Source organism: Megascapheus bottae, chromosome 10 (assembly GCF_031878675.1).
Source record: "Megascapheus bottae isolate mThoBot1 chromosome 10, mThoBot2.hap1, whole genome shotgun sequence".
Lineage (NCBI taxonomy): Eukaryota > Metazoa > Chordata > Mammalia > Rodentia > Geomyidae > Megascapheus > Megascapheus bottae.
In genome coordinates this window covers 58,886,201-58,913,760 of record NC_143518.1, presented here as the reverse complement: position 1 = coordinate 58,913,760, position 27,560 = coordinate 58,886,201, and the positions used below count along the sequence as shown (strand labels likewise).

General features: G+C 40.2%; 1 protein-coding gene across 2 annotated transcripts in view; it reads left to right on the top strand.

Annotated features, from left to right (window-relative positions):
• Camsap2 (calmodulin regulated spectrin associated protein family member 2) overlaps positions 1-27,560 on the top strand; it is an 82,678-nt gene that overhangs the window by 17,266 nt on the left and 37,852 nt on the right. For both annotated transcript variants that reach the window (XM_090341447.1, XM_090341448.1), the window contains exon 3: positions 24,007-24,168. In XM_090341447.1, coding sequence (XP_090197573.1) covers positions 24,007-24,168 — 162 coding nt within the window. The remainder of the gene's footprint in view (positions 1-24,006; positions 24,169-27,560) is intronic.

The window sequence follows — 27,560 nt, the reverse complement described above, 5'->3', positions numbered from 1 at the left end:
GTTCTTAGATTTCAGACTGTTGAGTAGCTAGGATTACAGGCATGAGCCACCTTCACCTGGCTTCATAAGTTGATTTTAATTGAAGTCTCATAGATTTGTCTTCCTGGGCTGGATTCACCCACATGGGGCTGGTTCTGAATCCTGATCCTCAGATCAGGTATGAGCCACTGGCACTGGCGTTAGCTCATGCTTGTAAAAAAACACATGTAAACTTCTAGAATTGTCTAGGATAAGTATGATTGTCTCTGAAGACTGAGATCCACGTGTTTCACTGCTTCAACTAAGCTTAACAAAATGCAGGAATCATTAAACATGCTATTATATTATGAAATTATAAAATTTAAGAAGGATGACAAAAATTAGTTTCCCAGGCCGAGAGTTTGGCCTAGTGGTAGAGTGCTTGCCTAGCATGCACGAAGACCTGGGTACCACATACACAGAAAAAAGCTGGAAGTGGTGCTGTGGCTCAAGTGGTAGCGTGCTAGCCTTGAGAAAACCCAAGGAGAGTGCTCAGGCCCTGAGCTCAGGCCCAGGACTGGCAAATCAGTTTCCCAAGGCCGATACTAGATGTAATAATGACCTACTGCTTTGCTTCCTGTCTATTTTCTCTATCTTGAAAACTTACTTTCGGGGCTGGAGGTGTCTGTGACTTACTGGTTGAGTGCTTACCTACTAGCATGTACAGCGTTTGGTATCCAACACTGCAAAAATAATAGAAAAACAAATAAGTAAATAAATACTTTTTTTTTTAGTCGGGTGTGGGCTCTTCAGCTCAAGGCTAGTGCCCTACCCCTTGAGTCACAGCACCACTTCTGGTTTTCTGGTGCTTAATTGGGGATAAGAGTCTCACAGACTTTCATGCCCGGGCTGGCTTTGAATGGAAATCTTCAGATCTCAGCCTCCTGGGTAGGTAGGATTACAGGCACGAGCCATCAGCACCTGGCATAAATACTTTACTTTTTTTAAAAAGTAGGATGTGGAGCATGATGTCTTGAGTAGTTTAGTTATAGATTTGTAATAAAATTATTAAGGATAACTGATAACGTTTAGTTTACTTAGATATGGATTTTCAACCTTCATTGATAGCTCCAGTTTCACTTGTGGTTCGGTTAGCCTCTGATTTTGGCACTTGAGTACAGCATACATATACTATGTATCATTTACCAGCACCAGGAGCAAGTCCAGTTTTACCCCGTGTCCCTATCAGTGTGTCACATTCAGCTCCTCCACAGCTTACCTCTGCTTGTTGGACTCTTTCCATTTATTTCCACGTCCTTCGTTTCAAGATCGATAGCACAGTTACAAAGCACATTGATGATTTTCTGGTCAGGGTTTGCTTAGTCTGATGCTCCTTCAGGTACTGACAAGATACACATCAAAAACCCAGATGTCCTTAAAAGTAGGTTATCTGGGGCCGGGAGTTTGGCCTAGTGGTAGAGTGCTTGCCTAGCATGCACAAACACCCAAGTTCAATTCCTCGGTACCCCACATACATAGCAAAAAGCTGGAAGTGGTGCTGAGGCTCAAGTGTTAAGAGTGCTAGCCTTGAGAAAGTCCAAGGACAATGCTCAAGCCCTGAGCTCAAGCCCAGGACTGGCAAAAAAAAAAAAAAAAAAGTAGGTTATCTATTTCAGAACCTCATTAATAAGAATGAAATAAATTGAGTATGTTTCCTGCATTTTTTCCTAGAGTAAGGTAGGGGTGTGTGTGTGTGTGTGTGTGTGTGTGTGTGTGTGTGTGTGTAGACACAGTTATGAAGGTTTTGGAAAAATTACTTTTGAAGTATCAATTTGGTAGACAGATCATTGCATTGATTAGATTTCACTTACATTATTGATCCTACACATAACTTTGAATTCACTTATGTAGTATTTATAGAATTAATTTAAATGGTCTAGAATTTTTGTTTTTCTGGTTCTTCCTTCAATTTATGTTAGAACTTGAGAACTTCATACTTCATATACTTCATATATCAACTTAACCTTGTGTTAAATCACATACACTGACATATTTTAGTTGTATACTTTCAGTTTGATTAATACTGTAATATTTCTCCTTACTGAAAATATAGGGGAGAAAATTATTTGTCAGACCACTAGTAAAGTCTTGTTTGAGAAATACTTAAAAGAATAACCTCCCTCCTCCCTTTTTTTTTTTTTTTTAAAGAGTTTGTCATGCTTTTGGGAACCAAATGATAGTGGATTTTTTGTTTTTGTTTTTGTGGTACTGACTAAGGTTTGAACTCATGACCCTAAGCTTACTTACACTGATGTTTTACCATTCAGCCACATATCCACACCTGTTTTTTACTGGTTATTTTTGAAAGAAGGTCTGATTTTTCTTCTCTATACACAGTGGTTTTTAGACAAAATACAAATCAAAGTATGAACTTGGGTTTCTTCTGGGAAATGAGATTACAAAGAGGTTACAAGAGATGGGTGCCAGTGGCTCACACCTATCAGCCTAGCTACTTTGAGGCTGAAACCCAGAGGTTGAAGTTAGCTGGAGCAGAAAGGTTCATAAGATTCCATTTCCAATTTTAACCAGCTGATCACTGGTAGACATTCAGGCTTGAATGGTAATGAGCCTAAAAATCTAGTGAGGAAAAAGAATGGGAGAAACCCCATCTAATTAGATAGCATGAAATAACATGCTCTAAATTTAAGTTTAAGCAATAGGCATGGAACCTAGAGGTGAGCAGTCTCTGCCAGGGGTGTGCATCACATGGGGACTGATTAGTGGGGTTCCACTGGTAGGGAAAGAGATGGGTGACAGTGGTGACTGGACTGAGGAATTGTTTGAAACATGAAAGCATTATGACTACACGGAAGCATGTGTGGGAAAGGTTAGATTTCGAGACTGAGTTGAAGCTAAGCATTTCTCACTGGTTTGTGGATTATAGGATCCTGGAGTAAGTTGTCCCACTGTTCTCTGTGTTCATTTTCTCTCTGCCCACTCCATTGTTGTGTTGTTGATTTCTTTTTTTTTTTCCCTCTGCCTATATGAAACTGTCTATCTCAGAGCACTTTGTGAGTAGGTTTTCTGTTGGGTTAGAATAAACTATTACTGTCCTACTAGCTCTTAGAGCTTTATGATTTGCAGCTAGTAGCTCTATTTAGTTTACTCTGGGCCAGGCAGTATGCATGTGTACACTGTACACACTGTGTCGTGTACTTAGCTGAGAGTGTGGTCCCTGTTCTCTTGGGGAACAAATTGAGGCCTTGAAAAGACAGACAAGGAAGAATGCAGAGTGAGTACCATGTAGAGAAGGCAAGGTCTACTTGCGCATCCTTCTCTTCTTAATCACTGTAGGTATTCTGCCTTTGCCTCACTAATAGGTAGACAGGAAGTGGTGCAGCAGAAGAAATAGAACAGTTCACTTCTGTAAACCCATCTGCCTGATGTTGGTTTGTAATCCTGACCATTTACCAAGCTTCGTTTCAGAGTAGTTTACTGGGTCTGTTCCTGTTTTAAAGTTATGCTAATTTCATGTGCCCTGGAAGTAATTGTAGTTGTTAAGTAGGGTGCATAGGTGGAGAGTGAAACACAGTTGATAAGTCGGGGAGGACCTGAGTTTGATAGTACTTAAGAATGTGCAAAGCATCCAAGTTCATAGTTGCACTTTTGGGGGGGGGGCTGGGGATGGGTCATAGGGCTTGAACTCGGCCTGGTGCTGTCCCTGAGCTCTTCAGCTCAAGGCTACCACTACCACCCTACCCTTGAGCCAAGCCCCACTTCCCATGGTCCCACTTTTCACAAAAGACAAGATAAGGAAGCCCTACTATAGTTGAATGGATTCAAAACATGTGGTACCTATGTACAATGGAATTTTACACAGCCATTAGAAAGAATAAAATAATGTCATTTGCAGGAAAATGGATAGAACTTGAACAAATCATGTTAAGTGAGGTAAGCCAGGACCAGAGAGAGAAATGGCATTTGTTCTCCCTAATATGTGGAAGTTAGATCTAAAGTGTTCTGGGATATGACAAGTTACACAGAACTCCAGATACTCACATAGAGCGAGACCAGAAAAGGATAGTGGATAGTCTTAGGAGAGAATCACAAAGGCGTAATACCCAAGCATCTCTTCAGATATTAAATATACATACGAACTCCAAAAATAGGGAAGCAAAGGACTTTCTTCCTTAATTTATTTTGTTGCTTTGCTGATGACTATGCTTTACTGGCTGCACAGGCCATCAAGGAAAGAGAGCTATGCCATCTGTGGGTAGAGAGAGGAGGGAGGGAACAGGTGAGAATGAGGAGACGGATGATACTATGCAATAGAAAATGTACTTAATATCTGATGTATGTAGAGGTAACCCCACTGTATGTCACCTTTAAAACAACAGTAAAGTGGGGCTGAGAGTTTGGCCTAGTGGTAGAATGCTTGCCTAGCATGCACGAAAATCTGGGTTCAATTCCTCGGTACCACATACATAGAAGAAGCCAGAAATGATGCTGAGCTCAAGTGGTAGAGCTCTAGCCTTGAGAAAGTCCAAGGACAGTGCTCAGGCCCTGAGCTCAATCCCAGGATGGGCAAAAAACAAAACAAAACAAAAAACAATAAAGTAATGTAGAAAAAAAAGAATGTGCAAGGCAATCTAGTAATTTCCACTAATTTTGTTGGATATGCTGCAAGTATTGAGAACGGAGAAGCTGATCTCAAGAACAATGTGACATCACCCTTTCTTCTCTTTCTCCCCCCCCCCTTCCTTTTTCTCTTTCCTTTGCCTTCCCACACTGGAATTGTTGCTGCCTCACAAAGCCCTGTGCTAGAGTTAAAGCTTGTGAGTTGTATGGGCCTTGCCTATAGCTGGAGTTGTCAACTTGTTGGAAAGATTGACCTGGTTCAGGAGCCAGGCCTTGTTCCTTGATGCTTTATCCTGCTAGGCTTGTTTCTCTGTCGTGTTTTTTTTTTTGTTTTTTTTTTTTGTTCTGTCACTGGGTTGCTCCATTTCTGTGCCTTTCAGCTCTTCCCTGGCTTCTCAGTAAGCCCCCATTGTTGCTTAAGTTACAGACCTAGTGCAGTAGAGTTAGATTCCTTTGATTGCCATTTAATGGAGCTAAACATTAAATAAAGGAAAGGCTACCCATTAATATTCTTTCCTATTCAAGGACAGACTTAGCTACAAATGTATGATTTTAAAGCTGGAAGAGACCCTAGTGTTTTGGAATTCTTTTGACTGTGACTCCTGTTAGAAATACATTTTGCCATAGGACTCACAGTTACTTTACTTGGTTACCCATATAATACAGAAACAAAAAAGTATTAACCTAATCAATGTAACTTGACTTTTTTTTCCTTATATCTAGAAAAAACATGGTAATCAACTAAACTGAATGGATCCTAAATCCACATTTAAGAAATCTTAAATTGTTTATTTTAGAGAGCAGAGTGGTAAAATGACAGTGTTGACGCTACAAACTACCATGCCTATAGTTTCTTTTAAAAATATTTTTTTCACACACAAATTGTAAACAGCTTTGAAAGGAATATTTGAAACTGAAGATCATTTATGGATTTGCTTCCTTGACTCATCTAATCAATGGCTTAAAGCTACAGATTAAGCTTCCTGAAATAGCATTTTTGATACACTCTTATTCCCTAATTTAGAAACTTACTTATTTTACTTGATTTGAAATGTAGTATATACTGTTTCACATATATACTCTTTTATTTTATCCCATTTCAGAGCTAGCTAATAAGTATGAAGAAAATTACTATAGATGTTATTTATAAAATAGGTAATTCACTTAAGTAATGAACATTTTATATTCTTTTAATAACCTTATGTTCAAAAAGAACAATGAAAGTGGCAAAAGCTACATTGAGATCTATATGTTTCAGCTGTAGTTTCTCCCCACATATCAGACAGCAGTGAAGATTTAGTTAGTTCTGTTCATCAGCCCTAGGTGTGTGTGTGTGTGTGTGTGTGTGTGTGTGTGTGTGTGTGTGTGTGTGTGTGTGTGTGTGTGTGTGTGTGTGTGTGTGTGTGTGTGTGTGTTATGGGGCTTGAACTCACATCCTGGGTACTGTCCCTGAGATTTTTTGCTCAAGGCTAGTAGTCTTCTACTTTGAGCCACTACTCCTTGTCTGGCTTTCTAGTGGTTAATTGTAGATAAGACTCTTACAGACTTTCTTGCCTGGGCTGTCTTTGAACTGTGATCCTTAGATCTCAGCCTCCTAAGTAGCTAGGATTACAGGCATGATTCACCAGTGCCCAGCCAGCCCTAGTTTTAGATAATTATTGAAACTGAATTCAGTGTATATTAACTAGACAGTATGAATAATATGCATGTACTGAAACATTACATATGCCTCAGTAATAGATGTAATTTTTTAAATGGTTTTATATATCGTTTAAAAACAAAAGAACTTTAACTATTGACACAGTTGCCAGGTGCCAGTGGCTCATACCTATAATCCTAGCTAATCAGGAGACCTAGATCTGAGGATCACAGTTTGACAGCCAGCCCAGTCAGGAAAATCCATGAAACCTTTTCTCCAATTAACCATCAAAAATGCCAGAAGTGGAGGCGTGGTGGCGTACTAGCCTGAAGCAAAAGAAGCTCAGGGACAGTGCCTAGGCTCTGAAGCCCAGTGCCAGGATAGGTGCAAAAAAAAAAAAAGCAAACCTTAAAAATGCTTAGAGCCCTGGAGTTTGGCCTAGTGGTTAGAGTACTTGCCTAGCATGCATGGAGACCTGGGTTCAATTCCTCAGTACCACATATATAGGAAAAAAAAAAAGTTTAGAGGGGCTGGGAGTTTGGCCTAGTGGTAGAGTGCTTGCCTAGCATGCACGAAGACCCAGGTTCGATTCCTTGGTACCACATACTTAGAAAAATCCAGAAGTGGTGCTGAGGCTCAAGTGGTAGAGCTCTAGCCTTGAGAAAAATCCAAGGACAGTGCTCAGGCCCTGAGCTTAAGCCCAGGACTGGCAAAAAAAAAAAAAAAAAAAAAAAAGTTTAGAGACCAGGAGTTTGGCCTAGTGGTTAAAGTGCTTGCCTACCATGCATAAAGACCCAGGTTTGATTCCTTGGTTCCACATACACAGAAAAAAGCCAGAAGTGGTACTGTGGCTCAAGTGGTAGAGCTCTAGCCTTGAGAAAGCCCAAGCCCAGGAGTGGGAAAAGAAAAAAAAAAGTTTATGTAAGTAGGATCATTAGTTTTCCCAACAAAGAAGACTATCTTTACATTTATTATAGACTAAGTTAGCGGTAGACAGTCTTCCTCCAGTGTCTGGAATGTATTTTATTCTGAAGTAACCATGTTCCCCTAAAGTTTAGAAATGTTAGAAAACAAAAACAAATAAAAACTTAAAATACACTCACACACACACTCAGTTGGAGCACAGATTGATATATGTTTAGATGTGTTTGGTTTAAAAGTAGAATGTCGTTCACTTGTAGAATGACAGTGCAGTACCATAGAACAGTGGACAATCAGAGTGAAGCAAGCCTCTGCCCACACCCACCCTGGCCACTCACCGTGGCCACTCACCCTAGCCCAGTCTTGTCGTTTGTAGGTGATGGCAGTTTAGCAATTTTTTAAAATTAATTATAAAATAGATGATCATTTTAAATAGCAACATCTAAAATCTGTTATATTTAGATGCTTGCATACAATGAAGATCTTTACATAACTGGGGGAAAAGGTCTTCACAGGACTTAGATTCCTTCTGAGCCTGTGTTGCTGAGTCTCTGAATGGAATGTTACAGTGGGCTGTGTTATAAAGTTGGCTGAGTTACAGAGCTGTCCCTAGGGCCTATCTTTTCAGGAAGTTCTTTTGGTATATTTACAGAGATGTGAGACTACCAATTACTGTTTTCCTGAAGAGGAAAAAAATGTTATGTTTCAGTAAACAAACAAGTAAACAAAAGCTTTTAAAAACATAACTGTAGAGAGAAGTGGGAACCATACAGAAACAAAACCAGCCTCATGGGACAGTGAGCTGTAGGAATTTTGTGCCATTCTGTTAGAGTGGGTCAGGGCACCCTTGTCCAGAAGAATGTATCCGAGCAGAGATCTCTAACACCAAAAGGAACCGGTTAGATTTTTCAAAGATAGGAGAAAAACAAGGCTGACAGAATAAATGCAAAGGCTCCAAGTTGGCAATATATGAATAAATAAAATAAGAAAGAACGTTTATGTTGACAAAGGGGCCTGTTAAGAATTTCTTGAAGGGGGCATTTTCAAGAATTTGAAGTTCAGAGCCACATGACTGTAATTGTATGACTTGCACTACTCACTCATTAAGTGTTTGTCCAAAATTACTGTGGCTCTGGGCAGTGGGATATAGTAATGAAAAGACAGAACAAGTCCCTACTTTGATGGAGGTGTAATTTTCATAGCAAAGATAACCAGTAGCCAATTAATCCCAGTATGACATTTTCAGAATGATAGATGCTATGCAGAGAATAGCTTAGGAGGGCCACGAGTTGTAGAACATGCTATTTTCATGGGTGGTGACCAGGGAAGGCTTGTCTAGAGAGCTGGCATTTAAACCATGACCTAAAAATACCAGAGAAACTAGCCTGTGGTGATGTGGGGAAAGACCATTCTAAGCGAAAGAAACAGCAAGCTGCCTGGCATGGTGGCTCATGCCTCTCATCCTAGCTACTTAGGAGGCTGAGATCTGAGGATCAAGGCTCAAAGCCAGCCAGGGCACTAAAGTCCACGAGACTCTTATTTCCAATTAATGACTAGAAAATCAGAAGTAGTGCTCTGGCTCAAGGGGTAGGGCGGTAGCCTTGAGCTGAAGAGCTCAGGGACAGCACCCAGGCCTGGAGTTCAAGCTCCATGACTGACAAAAAAGAAAAGAAACAGTAAGCTTCATGGTGCAGAGGTAGGGATGAGTTTGGGATGTGTCAAAGTCTAGCATGGCATGGAGGTATAGAGCACCACTGTCCAGGAGTGATGAGACGGCAGGCTAGAGGAAAGACTGCAGTCAAAGCCAGTAGAGCCCTGTGGGCCAGGAGGAGAAGTCACATTTTATTTTGGATGTATAAAGTCATTAGAGAATTGATTTTAATTGTGATCTGATTTACTTTTTGCAAAGTTCCTTCAGATTGCTTTGAACAGGATAGGGCAAGGCTGCTGGGGAATCAGGAATTATATTCCAGGCTCGGGCTTGTAAAGTTCAAAATGCCTTTTAGGTAATCAGGTAAGCAGTTAGAAGAGCCTGAAGTTTCTAGAAGTCCTGCGTAGATTTACATTTGGGAATCAGCAGATTAATTGGAGATAAGAGTCTCACAGACTTTAGTGCCAGGGCTGGCTTTGAACTGTGATCCTCAGATCTCAGCCTCCTGAGTAGCTAGGATTACAGGCAGAAACTTCATTTGTTAGGTGTAATAAAACTGATAGCCTTATACTTCTTTTCCTGGGGAGAGATTGATAGTCTTCTTGTCAGCATGGTGGTCAGCATTTTCTTAAGAAGCGGACAGCAGCCTGCCATTCTTCTGAACTGTGATTTGTTGATAAGCTGGACTGCAAGTGATGGCCTAAAGTTTAACAGGAAGGAAGTACCAGAGAAGGTGTAGGATGACAGTGGGAGGCCTGGTGGAGGTTATTTTATTGTAGTTCTTGGTAGGCTGCTTCCATGTTCCTGTTCTGTGGTGGGGAAGCATCATGGTAGAAGAGTGTGGTAGAGTGGAGTTGTTCCCCTGGCAGCCACCAGGAAGCAGAGCAGAACCAAATAATATTGCCAGTTAGTTGAAATTGGTGCTGTAATGTGTTACCATTGGAAGGATTTTTTTAAAAAAAAGATGTAACAATCTTTTGGATCCTTTTATATGATTTTTTTTTCCAGTTTAAACAAATAGAATGAAGAATTAACAGTTTCATGAAGTAGGAATAAACATCTCTTGGGAGTTTATCACTAGGTTATTTTTCATTTAATTTGGTGGAAAAAGTGAAATTTTTATGAGTAAGTTGCATTTGTTCTGTCGTACTGGTCCATCTTTTCAGACTCCTTTCACATGGGCAGCCACACAGTGAGTAAGGCGACTTCCACACATATTCTTTTACTTTTCCTCATGGGTGTGGGTTCTGGTCAGGGTCTACTGAGGGAGGCTGGATTCTAGTTTCTCCTCTTTGGCTTGTGAGTTAATCGGGGCATTGCTTGCCAGCATTAGTCAATGGCTGAAAGGAAATAGGTGACTTCTGTATACTTGGTAGATTGGAGAAAGGCTATACTTCTTCTCATTATGCTTCTTGAATGTCTGCCTTGGCTGTGTTTAACACTTGTGAACTGTCCTGCTGTTACTTGGCTGCAAATTGTCTTTTTACTTAACAAAAACCTGGTATTACCATGGGAACTATCAAAATCTTCCTTTTTTTTTTTTCCCTGTCTAATACATAGAACTTGGGAAATAAAGTCTGTCTGAAAAAAAATTTTCTTCTGGCTGGAAGAAAATTAGGGTACAGCCATAATTGTGGTTGAGTTTCTTTGTCTTCTAATAAGTTAATGCTGTCCAGCACATTTTTTCATATACAACCGGCTAAAGGAAACCTGCTGACAAACTTCCTCTCAAGCAGAATTTTTGAGTGTTAATTAGAGCTTTTGCTGCTAGTTACTTTACATAATAAAACATTTTGGTGTATTTTGTGTACCTGCTTTTAGATTTTTGAGATTTAAAGAATAATTTTTGGCTCAGATTCAAATGTGCCTGAAAAACTTCCAAATCTGTAAAGCCATAAAACAGACATACTTGGAAGTATAACATATATAACTGGTTAAAATATAGTAGAATGTTATCTTGGTTAGCAAATCAGAAGAGATAAATATTACTTCACTTTGTTGGCACAAGTTAAGAGCCATTATGTGGAGTGGTGGCAGACAAGCCTGAGCTGTCCATACAAGTTCATAAAACAAAACTTGCCCAGGTTCCTATGAGTAGAATATGTTTGAAAAACATGCATTTTGTACTTATGTCTTGATTTGTTGGATATAATTGTCTACTTCAGTGGATTTTTTCATAAGGCCTATCTTTTGTGGGTTTTCATGTCTGTGTTATGCTTTTTCCAGTTTGCATGTCTTTAATGACTAACTGACAACTCCATTAATTCCTTAAGATATTGACATAACACTTGTTTGTGGAGAAAACTTTAAATAATTGCAATGACTTTTAAGATTATCTTTAGTCTAGCTAGGTGCTGATGGCTCACACATATAATCCTAGCTAGGAAAGAGGCTGAGATCTGAGGATCACAGTTTAAAACCAGCAGGGGCAGAAAAGGTCCCCATGAGACTCTTATCTCCAATTAACAACTCAAAAACTGGAGGTGGCTTTGAGCAAAACAGTTCAGGGACAGTGCCCAGACCCTGAGTTCAAGCCATATGCTAACAAAAAGAAAAAAAGGATTATCTTTAGATTTCATTTATTATAATAGAAACTTCTGTAGGCTGGTCTCACAGCCAGATAGTGACTTTGTCATGCCTTCAGTAACACAAGAACAATACAAGAAATTTAACACCACTTGGGAAATTTTTAGAGCACCTTGATAGTTGTTTCACTTAATACCTGTGTGTTAAGAAACTCTTAGCCCACATTAAGAAATTACTTTCGGGCCGGGAGTTTGGCCTAGTGGTTAAAGTGCTTGCCTAGCATGCATGAAGACCCGGGTTCGATTCCTCGGTACCACATACATAGAAAAAAAAAAAAAAAGCCAGAAGTGGTGCTGAGGCTCAAGTGGTAGAGCTCTAGCCTTGAGAAAGTCCAAGGACAGTGCTCAGGCCCTGAGCTCAAGCCCAGGACTGGCAAAAAAAAAAAAAAAAAAAAAAGAAATTACTTTCAATTGATACAGTAATTGCATGGGATACAGTGTGACATTTTGATATACATAAACAGTGTAAGATCTTATCAGGGTTATTGGCATCTGTATCCTCTGCTGTTTATCGTTTCTTTGTGTTGGGAATATTCAACCAGCTATTTTGAAACACCAGTTGATGGCTATCAGTTGTAGCTGTCCTACTGTGCTAGGGAATATTAGAACTGTTCCTCCTATCCAGTTGCTTGTTAGTCTGTTCTTTCCATCTGCTTCTCTCCCACATTTTTCCCAGGCCTTGGTAACCACACGTCTGTACTCTACGCTGGGATGGGCTATGTAATTTCTACCTCGGAGAACGTGCAGCATTTGCCTCTCTGCTCCTGACTTACTTCACTTAGCATAAAGGTCTCCAGTACCATCTATATTGCTATAAAAGGCAGAGTTTCCTTTTTTCCTGTGGCTGAATAATATCCCATTGTGTATCTGTGCCACATTTCTTTGTCCGTTCATCTGACGGGGGACATCTAGGTCGACTCCTTATTTGGCAGTGCAAATAATGCTATAGTAAACTCTGCTGATACCCTCCCACATGCAAGGACCTTCCCATGTTTAACAGAGGAAGGTGAAGCTTTGTAAAAATCCATCCACTTCCTCCCATCAGGGCTTTTAAAAAGTCCACTTTATGCTAATTTGTATAAAATATAACCACATGAAGTAGTTTGAGTTTGAGGCTTCAGGGTCTTGCTAAATGCTCAGGGCCCTGGTCTGATCCCAGCACCACCAAAATCTTTTAAAATAAACTAGTTGATGAGTTTGGGCATACATTCATGTGAATGCCACTGCAATCGAGTTAGAGAACATTATTACACCCAGAAACTCTTTTGCAATCAGTCTTCATACCCACCCAACTCTAAGAACTCAATGTCATTTCTGTCAACGTGGATAAGTTTGCTTGTTCTACAGTTGTATGTAGATGAAAACAGCATGTAAGTGTGTGTGCGTGCCCCCCCGTTCTCTCTCCCCCCCCCCTCCCTCTGTCTTCCTCTCTCCCTCCATCCCCCCTCTCTGCCTGCCAGTCTCAAGGCTTGAGCTCAGGGCCTGAGCACTGTCCTTGGACTTTCTCAAGGCTAGAGCTCTACCATTTGAGCCTCAGCACCACTTCTGGCTTTTTCTATGTATGTGGTACAATGGAATCGAACCTGGGTCTTCGTGCATGCTAGGCAAGCACTCTACCACTAGGCCAAACTCCCGGCCTCTCTCTTTTTTACTAGATTCTTTTGCTCATATATCTGATTCATCCTTATGTTGTAGGGCTTCCCCCCCCTTTTTTTATTTCTGAGCACTATTCTGTGAATGGTAGAGTTTATTCATTTACTCACTGATGTACCCAGCTTTTTTGTCATTGTTGTTTGCTTGTTTTTTTGGTCAGTACTAGGCTTTGAACTCAGTCTCACATTCTCGTCACTCAGTTTTTGCTCTTGTCTAGCAACCACTTGAGCCACACTTCCAGTTCTGGCTTTTTGCTGTTTAGTTTGAAATAAGAGTCTTGAGGATTTGTCTAGGCTGGCTTTGAAACTGATCATCAGGTCTCAGCTTTGAGTAGCTAGAATTGTAGGTGTGAGCTACCAGTGCTGACCTGCATCTATTTTTCTCCTAAAAGCTAGAACTGTCACTTGAACCACAGTTCTCCTGGCTTTCTTGGGGGAGGGGGACTAACTGGAGCTATAGTCTATGGGGCAGTCAGTTCTACCTTACTGGCTTTGAACCGCAGTCCTCCAGAGCTCAACCTCCTGAGTAGGTAGTTACAGGTGTGAGCCGATAGAGCCCTGTATAGTAAAAAGCAGCTGTGTACTTTTGTGTACATCTTTCTCTCTTTCTTTCTTTCTTTTTTTTTTTTTTTTTTTTTTTTTTGCCAGTCCTGGGCCTGGACTCAGGGCCTGAGCACTGTCCTTGGACTTTCTCAAGGCTAGAGCTACCACTTGAGCTTCAGCACCACTTCCGGCTTTTTGCTATGTATGTGGTACCGAGGAATCGAACCCGCTCTTTGTGCATGCTAGGCAAGCACTCTACCACTAGGCCAAACTCCCGGCCCTTTTTGTGTACATTTTTCTGTAAACATTCATTTTCATTGCTTTTGGGTAAAAAGAATACCTAGGATTTGAATGAGTGGACCATATATAAGTGTTTAACGTTTCAGAATCTTTTGAACCAGTTTCCCAGAATGGTTTTACTTTTCATTTTGCTATCAACAAATTTCTTTTTAATAGTCTTTTTCATGGTAATGTGGTGGGCTCTTGCTTGGCTGTTGCCATCAGGCCTTGGGTTGGTTATTTATGGTTCTCTTGTCATTTGCAGAGAAAAGTTGGTTGTGCCTGAGACAAAACATGATGACACTTGCTCCGGTTCTTATTTCTTCTAATTCTCAAGTATTTCAAATGCCATGCTGAAGGGAGAGGGAGACTTTCAGAATTTTAGTTACTAAAATTATCACGTACACTTTAATTTTATACTATTAATGTAAGGTGCATTTCTTTACTGTATTTCAAGAAGAAGGCTACCAAAAGTATAACCTTATCTCACTCACTCATATTGTTTGCTATTTATGTGCTAGTAGCTTCCTTCCCTTCCTTTCCAAGGAAACATCTCTCCATTTGAATAGTGGCTTGGCAAGCACAAATAGAAAGTCCTTAGTGCCAGCTTCTAAAACATGTACCGTAGAGAAATATGGAAAAGCATTTTTATAGGGCCTTCCAACTGTTTAAGTGAAAGAAAGAAAAAAATATATACAAGATGGGATTTGTTAACTTTTGCTACATTACAAACCACTGTATAAACTTTATGGCTTACAACAAAACTATTTTCATGTTCACAAGCTATTTGAGTGGAGCTCGGCTGAGTTAGCTCCAAAGATTCCTGTCTGTGGCTTCTCTAGATTTCATTTCTGTAGCTGCAGACAAGGGTGGGTAGTTCAGCTGTGGCTGGGAGGTCAAAGATGGCTGCTCTGTCTGGCAGTTGACTGATGTTGTCTTGAGGGCCTAGATTCTCTTCCATGTGGTCTCTCATCCTCCAGGAAGCTAGAAAGAGCTTCACATGACGACATCACGGCAGCGTCGTTTTCAGTGTGAAAGTGGAAGCAGCAAAAACGGAAAAGCTTTAGATCTTAGCTTGGAAGTCAGCCATCACTTAGTGAAGACAAGTCTCAGGACCACCCAGATTCAGGGATGTGTCTATTTTTGAATTGGATTTTTTTCTTATTCTAAATTTAGAGAGAGAGAGAATATTTCAAGAATATAGGTCTTTTACAAAACCTTTTCCCAGCCTGTAGTTTGTCTTTCATTCTCTTGACAGTTTCTCCTCTTCCTCCTCCTCCTCCTCCTCCTGCTCCTCCTCCTCCTCCTGCTCCTCCTCCTCCTCCTCCTCCTGCTGCTGCTCCTGCTCCTCCTGCTCCTCCTCCTCCTCCTCCTCCTGCTGCTGCTTCTGCTCCTCCTCCTCCTCCTGCTGCTGCTGCTGCTGCTGCTGCTCCTGCTGCTCCTGCTCCTCCTGCTCCTGCTCCTGCTCCTGCTCCTGCTCCTGCTCCTCCTCCTCCTCCTTCTCCTCCTCCTTCTTTTTGCCAGTCCTGGGGCTTGAACTCAGGGTCCCTGAGATTCTTTTTTTTTTTTTTTGCCAGTCCTGGGCTTGAGCTCAGGGCCTGAGCACTGTCCTTGGACTTTCTCAAGGCTAGAGCTCTACCACTTGAGCCTCAGCACCACTTCTGGCTTTTTTCTATGTATGTGGTACCGAGGAATCGAACCCGGGTCTTCATGCATGCTAGGCAAGCACTTTAACCACTAGGCCAAACTCCCGGCCCCCTGAGATTCTTTTTGTTCAAGGCAAGTCCTCTACCACTTAAACCACAATGCTACTTCTGGCTATTATGATTATGATTATGATTATTATTTTGATTGGAGATAAGAGTCAGCCAGGCTGGCTTTCTAACCATGATCTTCAGACCTTAGGCTCCTGAGTAGCTAGCGTTTCAGGCATGAACCATTAGTGCTTAGCTTGATGGTGTCCTTTTTGCACAGGGAAAAAAAAAAAAAAGGAAGTCCCACTTATCAGTCCCTGTTTCATATCTTGCTGTCTGTCATTTCTTAAGAAGACATTGCCAGCTGGAGTCACACCTGTAATCCTAGCTATTTGGGAGGCTAAGATCTGAGGATCTTAGTTCAGAGCCAGTCCAAGTAGACAAATCTAAGAGATCTTTATCTCCCACCAGCAAAAAGCCAGAAGGAAGGCATGGTTCAAGTGATGAAGAACCACTAGCTATTTAAAAAAAGCTAAAGGAAAAGGCCCTGAGTTTAAGCTTCAGTACCAGTGCTCCAGTACTGTATGCCAGGCACAGACAGATACACACACACACACACACACACACACACACACACACACACACACTGCAAACAGGATTGTTTAGATTTTCTCCTGTTATTCTTTTTTTTTTTTTGTCTTCAAGAGCACACATTCACTTACTTTCCATTAGTTTAAATCCTTGGGGCATACAGCGGCGGATAGAGCGTACTTGAGTGTGTGTTGAGCCGGCTGAGAAGGACAGTGGCTTCAGAATTTGACTTCGAACAGGCCTCTGTCTGGTTTTGTCTCGTGTGTGTGTGTGTGTGTATGTGTGTGAGTGTTGTACATTTATGTGTACATATCTCTTGCCCAAATAAAACTGAGTTTCATCAGGCATCAGCACCTAGGAAGAGCTGTGCGCTCCCTCTGCTGAGGGAGACCTCTCCTTGCACCACAGCCCTCTAGACCACAGCTGCCAGCAGGCTGATTACTGGAGCCCACACTTCCTCAGCACCATCAACCCATGCAGCCACTCCCCCATCCTCTCTCCTGGAACCTAGAAGTCACTGGATGACTTACCCTTGCCTGCCAAGGGCTGCAGACAGGCCCACCCCAATTATCCCTCTCCTTATTTGTTGCTCTCTAAGAGTTTTGTAGTTTTGTGTTTTTTCTGCGTTTAGGTCTGTTATCTATTTTGATTAATTTTTGTGAAGGGTGTAAGATAGGTTTGTCTTTTTTCATTCTTTTCATGGGGTTGTGCCAGCACATTGTGTTACAGAAACTTTCATTGTACTTCTGCCCTTGTTCCTCTGTCAAAGATCAGTTGTTGAAGACTTGTGTGGGTCTGTCTCTTGGCTCTGCTCTGTGAGTCTGTGCATTCTTTGGCTAGCTTCACACTGTCTTGATTACTGTAGTCAGACAGTCAGTTCTCCCATTGTTGTTCTCCATCAGTGCTCTTGTTTACTGTCTGCTTAATTTTTTTTTAATTTATTTTTTTGCCCATCCTGGTGCTTGAACTCAGGGCCTGGGCACTAACCTTGAGCTTTCTCAAGGCTAGAACTCTATCACTTGAGCCACAGCTTCTGTGTATGTGATAATGAGGAATCGGATCCAGGGCCTTGTGCATGCTAGGTAAGCACTCTGCTACTACGGCACACTTCCCAGCCCATTGTTTCGCCTTTCTATATAAACTTTAGATAAATTTGGAAATATTTACAAGAGACTTTGCAAGAGCTAGGTGCCAGTGGCTCATACGTATACTCTTACCTACTTGGGAGGTAGAAATCATCTTGGATATTTTGCAAAGGCAAAAAGTTTGTGAGTCTTCTCCTCTCCCAACCAAGCTGGACAAGTTGGTTCATGCCTATTATCCCAGCTACAAGGGCAGTTGAGATCAGCTGGAGCCTGGTTCTGGGCCAGTCTGGTCGGAATCTGTGAGATCTCATCTCAACAGAATAATTGGCTGTGGGGCCAGGAGTTTGGCCTAGCGGTAGAGTGCTTGCCTAGCATGCACAAAGACCCGGGTTCAATTCCTCGGTACCACACACATAGAAAAAAGCCAGAAATGGTGCTGAGGCCCAAGTGGTGGAGCTCTAACCTTGAGAAGAAGAACCCAAGGGCAGTGCTCAGGCCCTGAGCCCAAGCCCAGGACTGGCAAAAAAAAAAAAAAAATTGGCTGTGGTGTTGTACATCTGTAATCCTAGCTATATTGAGAAGAAAGATCTAGGTATGTTTGGGCAAAAACCAAGACCCTATCAAAAACAACCAGAGCATAATGTGCCAGGGATTTGGTTTAAGCTGTGGAGCATCTGCTTAACAAGTATAGAGCCCTGAGTTCAAACCCCAGTACCACTAGAAGATATAAAATAATTTGTAAGAATTTTTGACTGGGATTGCAATTGAATCTTGATCCCAATCCAGAAAGAACTGATATCTGACAACGTTGAGTCTTTCTGTCCATGGATATAGCATATGCCTCTTTATTTATCAACATCCTGTGTTTCTCTCATAGATATTATGCATGTCTTCTTGGAGCCATGCTGACATATTTCAGATTTAAGGGGCTATAATGGAATGTGATTGATTTGTATGTTAAACTTAATATTCTTAATTTTGCTGTAATCAAATAATTATAGGCACTCTTTTTAAAATTTGTTTTTTGTTTTCTCCATAAACAATTATAATAATGAAGAAAGATAGTTTTATTTTTTTTCCTTCCGGGTCTCTACCTTTTGTTTCCTTTTCTTACTGCATTAAATAGACTTTGAAATACAGTATTGAAAACAGTGATGACAGGACATGTCCTTTCCATGTTCCTAATCTTAATGGGAAAACCTCTTGTATTTTACTATTTTGTATAATGTTAGTAATCTTTGTAGATATTCTTTATCAAGTTGAGAAGGTTTCCTTCTTATTTCTTTTTTCCCCAAGAATGGTATTTTTAAAAAAAATCATGCCTAGATATATTTTGTTGTGCTTTATTTCTCCATCTGCTGACTATTCTGTGAATTTTTTTTTAGCCTGTTGATATCTGAGGAGTTGCATTAATTGATTTTCAACTATTGACCCAGTCTAGCTTATCTAGGGAAAATTCCATATTCTACTAGTATATAATCCTTTTTAGTGTACTGTTAAATTCAGTTTGCTAAAATTTTGTTGAGGATTTTTTTTTTTTTGGCCAGTCCTGGGACTTGAACTCAGTCACACTGTCCCTGAGCTTTTGTGCTCAAGATAGCCTAGCTCTACAACTTGAGCCACACCTCCACTTCCAGCTTTTTTGGTCCTTAATTGGAGCTGAGAGTCTCCTAGGCTTTCTTGCCTAAGCAGGCTTCAAACCACAATCCTTACATCTGTCTCCAGAGTAGGATTACGGGCATGGGCCACTGCTGCTCAGCAAGAAAGCAATCTGAATTACTTACTGTACCAAAAATCTATGAGTACACATTTTAAATTGCTGCAAATATAAGATTTCTCAGCAGTTTTTCAGTGTGTGACAAGACATTTATTAATAGACCAAAATATGTTGTATTTTCTGTAGAGTTTAAGCCAAGATTATTTGCATTTATACTTAGCAGATGGTGTGTCAGTATTTTAATTTCTTAAGAAATGATTCAAATGTGTATATACTCTAAATAACACAAAAGATTTTTAAAAGATTAAGTTTATTTGGGAATAGCATTGCAGTAGGAATATGCATTCTCTATTAAACTGTGTATATATTCAAGAGGTTCAGGAAAAATGAAGAGGATTATATCAGATTCTTTGAAACAATTCTTGATTTCAACAATCAGTAACAAGGGTGACCTCATCCCAAGACCAAGACCGTTTTGGGCTAAGGACTGGTGGTTCACACTTGGACCTTTATTACTCAGGAGGCTGACATCTGAGACTCTGTTCAGAGCCAGCTGGAGCAGGAAAAAGTGGGAAGTGGAGGTGTGGCTCAAGAGGTAGAGCCGTCGTACACACACCTACACAAAGTCAAGGGAGAAGTCAAAGCCTAACATTTAATTCCCAGTACACAAATGTTTTTTTTTTTTTTTTAAAGGCCTGTTTGCTTGTAGGTGTGTGTGTGTGTGTGTGTGTGTGTGTGTGTGTAGGTTTACAGTGTCTTGTGAGTTTTTGGAGAGATCTTGCAGGGAGGCTTTGGGAGATCACTGGAGGCTCTGTAGAGAAATGTGACTGGACATATGCCATAGAAGGTGATCTCTGTGGTTGTGAGGAATGCTTACAGACAGGGCTGTGCTTCATGTGTTATTCTTGGACCTCTCTGCCCTAGGGATTTAATGAGTCAGTCTCTAAGATTTGAAACCCAGAAACTTGTGCTCTAAACAATTTACTTTCTCTAAACAATTTGCTGTGTTTACTGTGTATACTTAGCTATTGATATGAAATTCTTGTATTGCGTCTATCCAGTATCGCCACATGAGACGTTCTGAACTTGACATTTGAAGTCAGAGGCAGTCCAGAGCAAGCTGATGTTTCTGATCAGAAGACATGTCTTTCAGTGGTCCGCACTGCATAGTAGTAGATATTTGGACAATACTATTTTTTGCACAATACTTTTAATTTTAAATTTCTTTGAAAACAGTTTCCACGAAGCAGTATGATTAATAAATTCACCAAATGTAAGTGATAAACCAGATATTTATTATGCTTGTATGAACAGATTAAAGAGAACTCTCACCTGCTTCATTGAAGTTTGTTTCAAAGCAAGGCATCAGTGGCCCACCTGTAATCCTAGCTACTCAGAAGGCCGAGATCTGAGGATCACTATTTGTAACAGCCTGGTAACAAAAGTCTCGGAGACACTTTATCTCCAATTCATCACCAAAAAAGTCAGAAATGGAGCTGTGGCTCAAGTGGTAGAGCACTAGCCTTGAGAAGAAAAGCTCAGGGAGCCAGCCAGTGCTCAAGCCCTGAGTTCAAAATGGAAACAAGAAGCTTTTTATTTTACTTTATGTGGATTTTTTTGTTTCCCCCTTTGTTGCTGTTTATGATTTCTGTACTTCTTGCTTTACATGTAAATTTATCTGATTTGGGGAGAGTAAGGAATAGCACCATAAATGGTGGGACCAAATGTGGATTTAATTCAGCAGTGATGCTCACTAGACACTTTTCAAAATGTTCATATGACTTGTGGGGTAGGGGGATCAGGATGAAAAAAATACTAGGAGAAAACAGGGAACAGGTGGCACTTCAAAAAGAAATATACTTATTACCTGACTTACGTAACTACAACCCCTGTGTACATCACCTTTTTTTTTTTGCGGGGCAGGGCAGGGTGGATCATGGGGCTTGAACTCTGGGCCTGGGCACTCTCTCCGAGCTCTTTAGCTCAAGGCTACCGCTTTACCCCCAGTGCCACAGCACCACTTCCAGTTTTCTAGTGCTGAATTGGAGATGAGTCTCAAGGACTTTAGTGCCGGCCGGGATTGGCTTTGAACTGTGATCCTCAGATCTCAGCCTCCTAAGTAGCTAGGATTATAGGTGTGAGTCACCACACCTGGCTAAATACATCACCTTTATAATAAAAAAAAATCGAGGCTGAATTAAGCCACAGCCAAGCATTATAATGTAAACATTATAATGATAGTAATTATACATTTTTTTTCTCTCTTTTTGCTCATGGCTAGCACTCTGCTACTTTGAAACACAGCACCATTGCCAGTTTTCTAGTGGTTAATTGGCGAGAAGAGCCTCACAGACTTTCCTGTCAGGACTAGCTTTTGAACTAGCCTCTTGAGTAGCTAGGGTTATAGATGTGAGCCACCAGTACCCAGCATAATCCTGTATTTTTTTATGGACTAAAGTTTGAATTCAGGATCTTGCACTTTGTACACCGGTGCCTGAGCCGCTCCCCCAGCCCAGTAGTCATACTTTTTAAAACTTGCTTTCAATATTCAACATATTTAACCAGGAAGAACTTGCTTATGAACGTATCATGGTAAGGTTCTTGGTCTTAGGAGGTCCCCTCTCTTAGTAGAGCTTCCTTATTCACGTCCTACTTGGGTACAGCAGAGCAGCAGTGGTGGGCTTTTGACCTATGTTTACTCCAGGTTGAATGCAATGTGGTACCTGGAACAACAGTCCTAACCTCCTGTAGGTAACTGCAAAGTGTTTGCTGATCAGTGCACATTCCTGACTTTGTTTTTAAGAAAAGTCAGTATTGTTTGCTACTTGAGCCATTTTTTTTCTTTGAGACAGGAACTTTTGATCTAAACTGGCTTCAAACTTGCCATCCTCCTGACTTTACCTCCCAGATATTTGGATTATAGGCATGCGCCATCATACCTAGCTCCAACCAACTTTTGGTGGTTGTATTTTTTTTATAAGCTAAGATTTCCTTATTATACAAAAGGACAGACATGATTAGAAATATTTTCTGATAAATTTCATAAAAGTTGTAGAATGCTCTCAAGATTCTAGAATAAAGGGGGGCTAGGAGCGTGGCCTAGTGGTAGAGTGCTCGCCTAGCATACATGAAGTCCTGGGTTCAGTTCCCCGGAACTACATACACAGTCAGGCTGGAAGTGATGCACTGGATCAAGTGGCAGGAGTGCAGCCTTGAGCAAAAAGTGTCCAAGGACAGTGCCCAGGCACTGAGTTCAAGCCCAGGACTGGAAAAAAAAAGAGAGAGAGAGAAAAGAATAAAGGATATGTGAGAAATATCAAAGGTAATGATCTTTTAACAGAATGTAGGATACATAGCAAAACCTCACTAAAAAGAAGAAAAAGAAGGATTGGCAGTGTAGCTGAGGGTAGAGTGAGCCCTTGCCTACTTTGTATGAAGTCCTGGGCACCTATAAAACCCTACAAAAATACAAAGAGAAAAAACACATTATTTAAATCCATATGAAAGTAAAATTTATGTGAGGAACTCAGAATTAATTTAGCATCTATCTTTCATTGTCAGATATGTTTCTAGCTTAAAGGTATGGTGGGATAAAATATATAAAATAAACATGATAAAAAATAAAATAAACATGATAATCTACCTACTATCGAAAGTGTACCAGTATAAGTAAAGGACTACTCACCTGGAGCAGTAAAGGTACTACTGTGCAAGCCTGTAGATTCTACTACGTAAGAGGCTGAGGTCCAGAGTACCAAGGTTCAAGGCAGCCAACGCACAAGCAGTTCATGAGACTCCATCTCTAAAATAACCAGCAAAAAGTAGGACCAGAGGCATGGCTCAGGTGATAGAGCATCAGTTACAAAAAAAGCCAAGCAAAAGTCAGGCCCTGAATTCAGACCTTGTACTAGTGGGATGGAGGAGAAACAGAGGTACTCTGCAGATACATGGCTCATGGCAGCCTGCCATACTTGAAGCCTCTTCTCTTTTTAAACATCTCTTCCTACTTTAACCATGTCATAGTAAAACAAATTGTTGCTAAAACTTTAACAGATAGATAAAATTTACAAACCAGTGTTTTTAAAAAATATAATCACCATCACAAATATAATAACCATCATTATCATCAATTTTATAGTACTATTATCACTTTGCAAACTTTGTGTATCCAACACTCCCATGTTCCTTAGCTATATCCCTACTCTAAGCAACCAATAACTTACTTTCTTTATATTTTCAACCCCCTTTCTGTATATTTTTATATATTCCAATCTAGACATTTAATACAAATGGAATCATATGTATATGTGTATGTCATATAAGACATATCATTAAATATAAATTGAATTATGTGTGTATACAACATATATACACATGCATAGTATATGTGTATATATACACATGTGGTTTATTTTTATAATATTTTTGGACTTAGACTCAGAGCTTCACACTTGCTAAGCAGGCACTAGGGCCATAGGCACATTCAAACCTATCCCCAGCCCTTTTTGCATTGGTTATTTTTGAGATAGGGTCTTGCTTTATCCCAAGGCCAGCCAGTATGGCAGTCCTGATATTTGTGCCTCTCTAAATTGCTGAGAATAACATTTATGCAACTATGGGATTTACAGTGATCTCTCCATATGGTTTTGATTTTTGTTTTCTTGATGGTTAATAATGTTGAACAGCAGTTTTTGTGTGCTCATTGATATCTACATGAATAAATGTTGATGATAAAAAAGGGGAAAACAGGATCATGGAAGTTTAGAAGCAGATATTATGAATATCTTAATACAGATTCTTAATGAGTATTTAAATAACGTATTAATATTGGTGCATTTGATGTATTGGTTTTCTTACTAAGGTTGATTTGTCTTTAATGCCATTTGTTAGGAACTTTTTTACATACATGTATACATGTGTGTATGTACATATGCACGCATATACATACATATACATCATATGTGTATGTATACATCTCTATATATATGCATATGCACATACATACAGCAGTTCCTAAGTGTAGTTTTAATTGTTTGATCTCTTTTATTTTCAGAGTGCGCATTTGGCCATGGTAGATACCCTAATGATGGCTTACACTGTAGAGATGGTCAGCATAGAAAAAGTAATTGGGTGTGCTCAACAGTACTCAGCCTTTTTTCAAGCCACAGATCTGCCCTACGATATTGAGGATGCTGTCATGTACTGGATAAACAAGGTAGGCTTATTCTTACTTGAGTAAAAGTGAGCCTACTAACTGGAAAAGGTGGATTTTAAATTAGTCATTGCTACTTGATTACTATTGTTTTAAATCACATCAGAAGCTGAAGTTGTGTGTTATACTTGAATTATTTTGATTTTAGTAGCTAGGATTACCGGCGTGAGCCACTGACGCCCAGCTTTTGTTTTTTGTTTTTAATTTCTTTATTGTTAGTATAAAGGTGATATACAGCAGGGTTACAGTTTCAAACACTTTTAACAAACCAAAAACCCCAACTTCATCATTACATCAGTGAACCCAGGCCTGTTAATTTCTTGTAGGTTCACTGGACATCACATTTCTGTTTCTTCTCATTTTAGCTTCATATTGGGTCATGTTTGCTGTAAACTTGCTCTAGGGCTTCCTGTTGTAGTGAAAAAAGACTTTCCTTTACAGATACAACCCATTTCTTTGAACAACAGAACCTCTCTAGAGAGTTATTTACTCATTCATTAGCTTTCTCTGCTTCTCCATCCCCATTCTTACTCTGGAATCGTTCTACAGTTGCGTCAGTTAAGGCTTCCAGGCTGACTCTCCTTAAACTTTCCTTCTAAAACACACATAATTCCGTGAAGCTGCAGTGAAAACTAGGTGTTCACTGCGCCTCCTCTGTTTGGTCAGGCTTGACTATCTGACCTGCCAGGGTAGTTTCTTCAGTCTATCAGTCTGTTTTGTTTGGTCAGGAGTACTTTTTATGCATGCATGGAACGCAACCATAAACCTGAGATTACTTACCTGCGGATTTTGTGTCTTCCCAATTGCATATCCATCCTTCTTAGTCTGTTCTTCCTTAATGTCCATTCACCAAGAGACTATCAGATTTCTCCCTTAATTTCTCAAACCAACAAGATTACAGCTTTCTGCTTACATTCAAATGCTATGCACTATTTGAATGGTGAAAAAGGCCATATAAACATGGGTTCATTCAGTGGGGGTCCTTGAACAGGTCCGTCCGTCTGTCTGTCTGTCCGTCTGTCGTTGGTTGTAGGGCTTGAAGTGAGGATCTGGGCATTGTCCCTGAGCTCTTGCTCAAAGCTAGTGCTCCACTACTTTGAGCCATAGCCACTTCCAGTTTTTTGGTGGTTAATTGGAGAGACGAGTCTCATGGACTTTTCTGCCTGGGCTGGTTTTGAACCATGATCCTTGGATCTCAGCCTCCTAAGTAGCTAGGATTACAGGCATGAGCCACCAGCACCTGGATTCAGTTTTATATTTTTATATATACATACAAAAATATATGTTTGATGCTTGTGATTGAACCAGGACTTTACATGTTAATACACACTCTTACCTCTAAGCTACATAGACAGTCCATCCTTTGCATTTTGCCCAGAGGTTTTGCATGATACGTACCTAATTGTTGAATATATGATCACTTTGGAATAAGTGATCAAGACTGGAACTCCCAGTTTCTTGTTATACTGAAGCTTGGATCATATCATCCTTTCACCTAAAACTTTCTAGAGGCTTTCCTTTGCATTTTAAATAGGACATAGCATTTGCTATGTCCTAGAAAGAACCATCTAATCTCACCTTTGCACTTCTCTAGCCAAGGCTCCTGGTCTCTCATTTCTCTTACTTCATCCCAGCTGTGTGGCTTTTCTCACCCCTGGACCATTGAGCACGATGTTTCCTGTTCTTGGGCAGCTCATCTCCCAGTTCACTGTACACCTTGGTGCTTCTCTGTTCTATCATTTCTGAACTTGGGTAGCACTAGTGCTTTTTACCCATAATCTTATTAAAGTAGCCACCTGCCAACCCTAATTTTATGCTCGTAACACTATTTCTTTCTTGCATAGCACTTTTCAGAGTTGCTAATTACTGAATCATTTCATTGTGTGTGTGTTATATCTATATGACACCCTACTTGAATAGGCTATGGAGGGTAAGTACTGTGACCATCTCAGAAGATCCCTCTTCTCTTTACTGTGGCATTGAGTATCTTTAGTGTATGGATTTGGAGGTGCAGACCTTCAGACTGCATAGCAGAGGTCTTCGTGAAACAGCCTCTTTTCTGAAGTCTCCAAGTTCCCTTCTTTCAAGGACCATTTTGCTGTATTCTAGCCACTTCATAGTATTTGGCACATAGCTGGCATTCGGTAAATGTCTGTTGAATATGTGAGTAAAACAAGCTAATGCACAATATTTTTTTCAAGAATTTATTAACATTTATTTTTATATTATATTTCAAGTAATGTGTTTAACAAACAAGTATTCAAGAAGGGAATCTATAAACAATCACTGGCACTTAGATTTTAGAGCATAATTAAAATTAGGTTGAGGGTTTGTATGTCATAAATACATATTAACTTATGTAATAAAACTAATGCACAATATTTTAAAATGTTAATCTGTGACTGTTTCTGCTTTGTGAACAAAATTGGATAATTTTTTTTTTTTTTGGCCAGTCCTAAACATGAGCTTAGGGCCTGAGCACTGTCCTTGGGCTTTCTCAAGGTTAGCACTCTACCACTTGAGCCACAGCACCACTGCTAACTTTTTCTATATAGGTGGTACCAAGGAATCAAACTTCAAGTCTTTATGCATGCTAGGCAAGCACTCTACCACTAGGCCAAATTCCTGGCCCTGGATAATTTTTTTTTTAATCCTTAAAATGATTTCAGAATTGACAAACTAGTTGCAATGGTGAACTGGAAAAATGTTTCTTTCTTTTTTCTTTGTTTCTTTCAGTCATGGGGCTCGAACTCTGGGCTTGGGCACTTGTCCCTGAGCTTTTCAGCTCCAGGCTACTGCCCTACCCTTGAGCTACAGCTCCACTTCTGGTGTTTTGGTGGTTAATTGGAGATAAGAGTCTCACGTTCTTTAGTGCCTAGGCTGTCTTTGAACCAAGATCCTCAGATCTTAGCCTCCTAAGTAGCTAGGATTACAGGCACAAGCCACTGTGCCCGGCAAGTGTTTCTTTCTTAAAGGAAAAAAAAGTGGCGGGGGGGGGGGCGGGGAATGAAAACATAAAAAGGAAAAGGAGGGAAGCAGGGAAAGACAAAAGATGATAAATGTTCCCATATTTTGGTTCTGTCTTCTTTGCCTCTCACTAACACACAGTACAGAATGCTTGCATGATGTACAGAGGTTTTAAAACTTCCTTATATGGTGGTACCAAGACAGAACATGTTAGTGATTTTCTCACTGTGTCAGACTGTTACAAACACCTAGAAATGATTGATAAAATAATTAGAAAAGTTTATAGTAAAAAGCTGACTTAAACAAAAGGAAAGAAAATTCTCCACAAATATATATAGTCTTTCTCCTTTGTTTCTAATGGTAGCCAATGGCACTAATGTTCTCTAGATTACTATTACCACATCAATCTCAACATTTTTAGTTTGAAA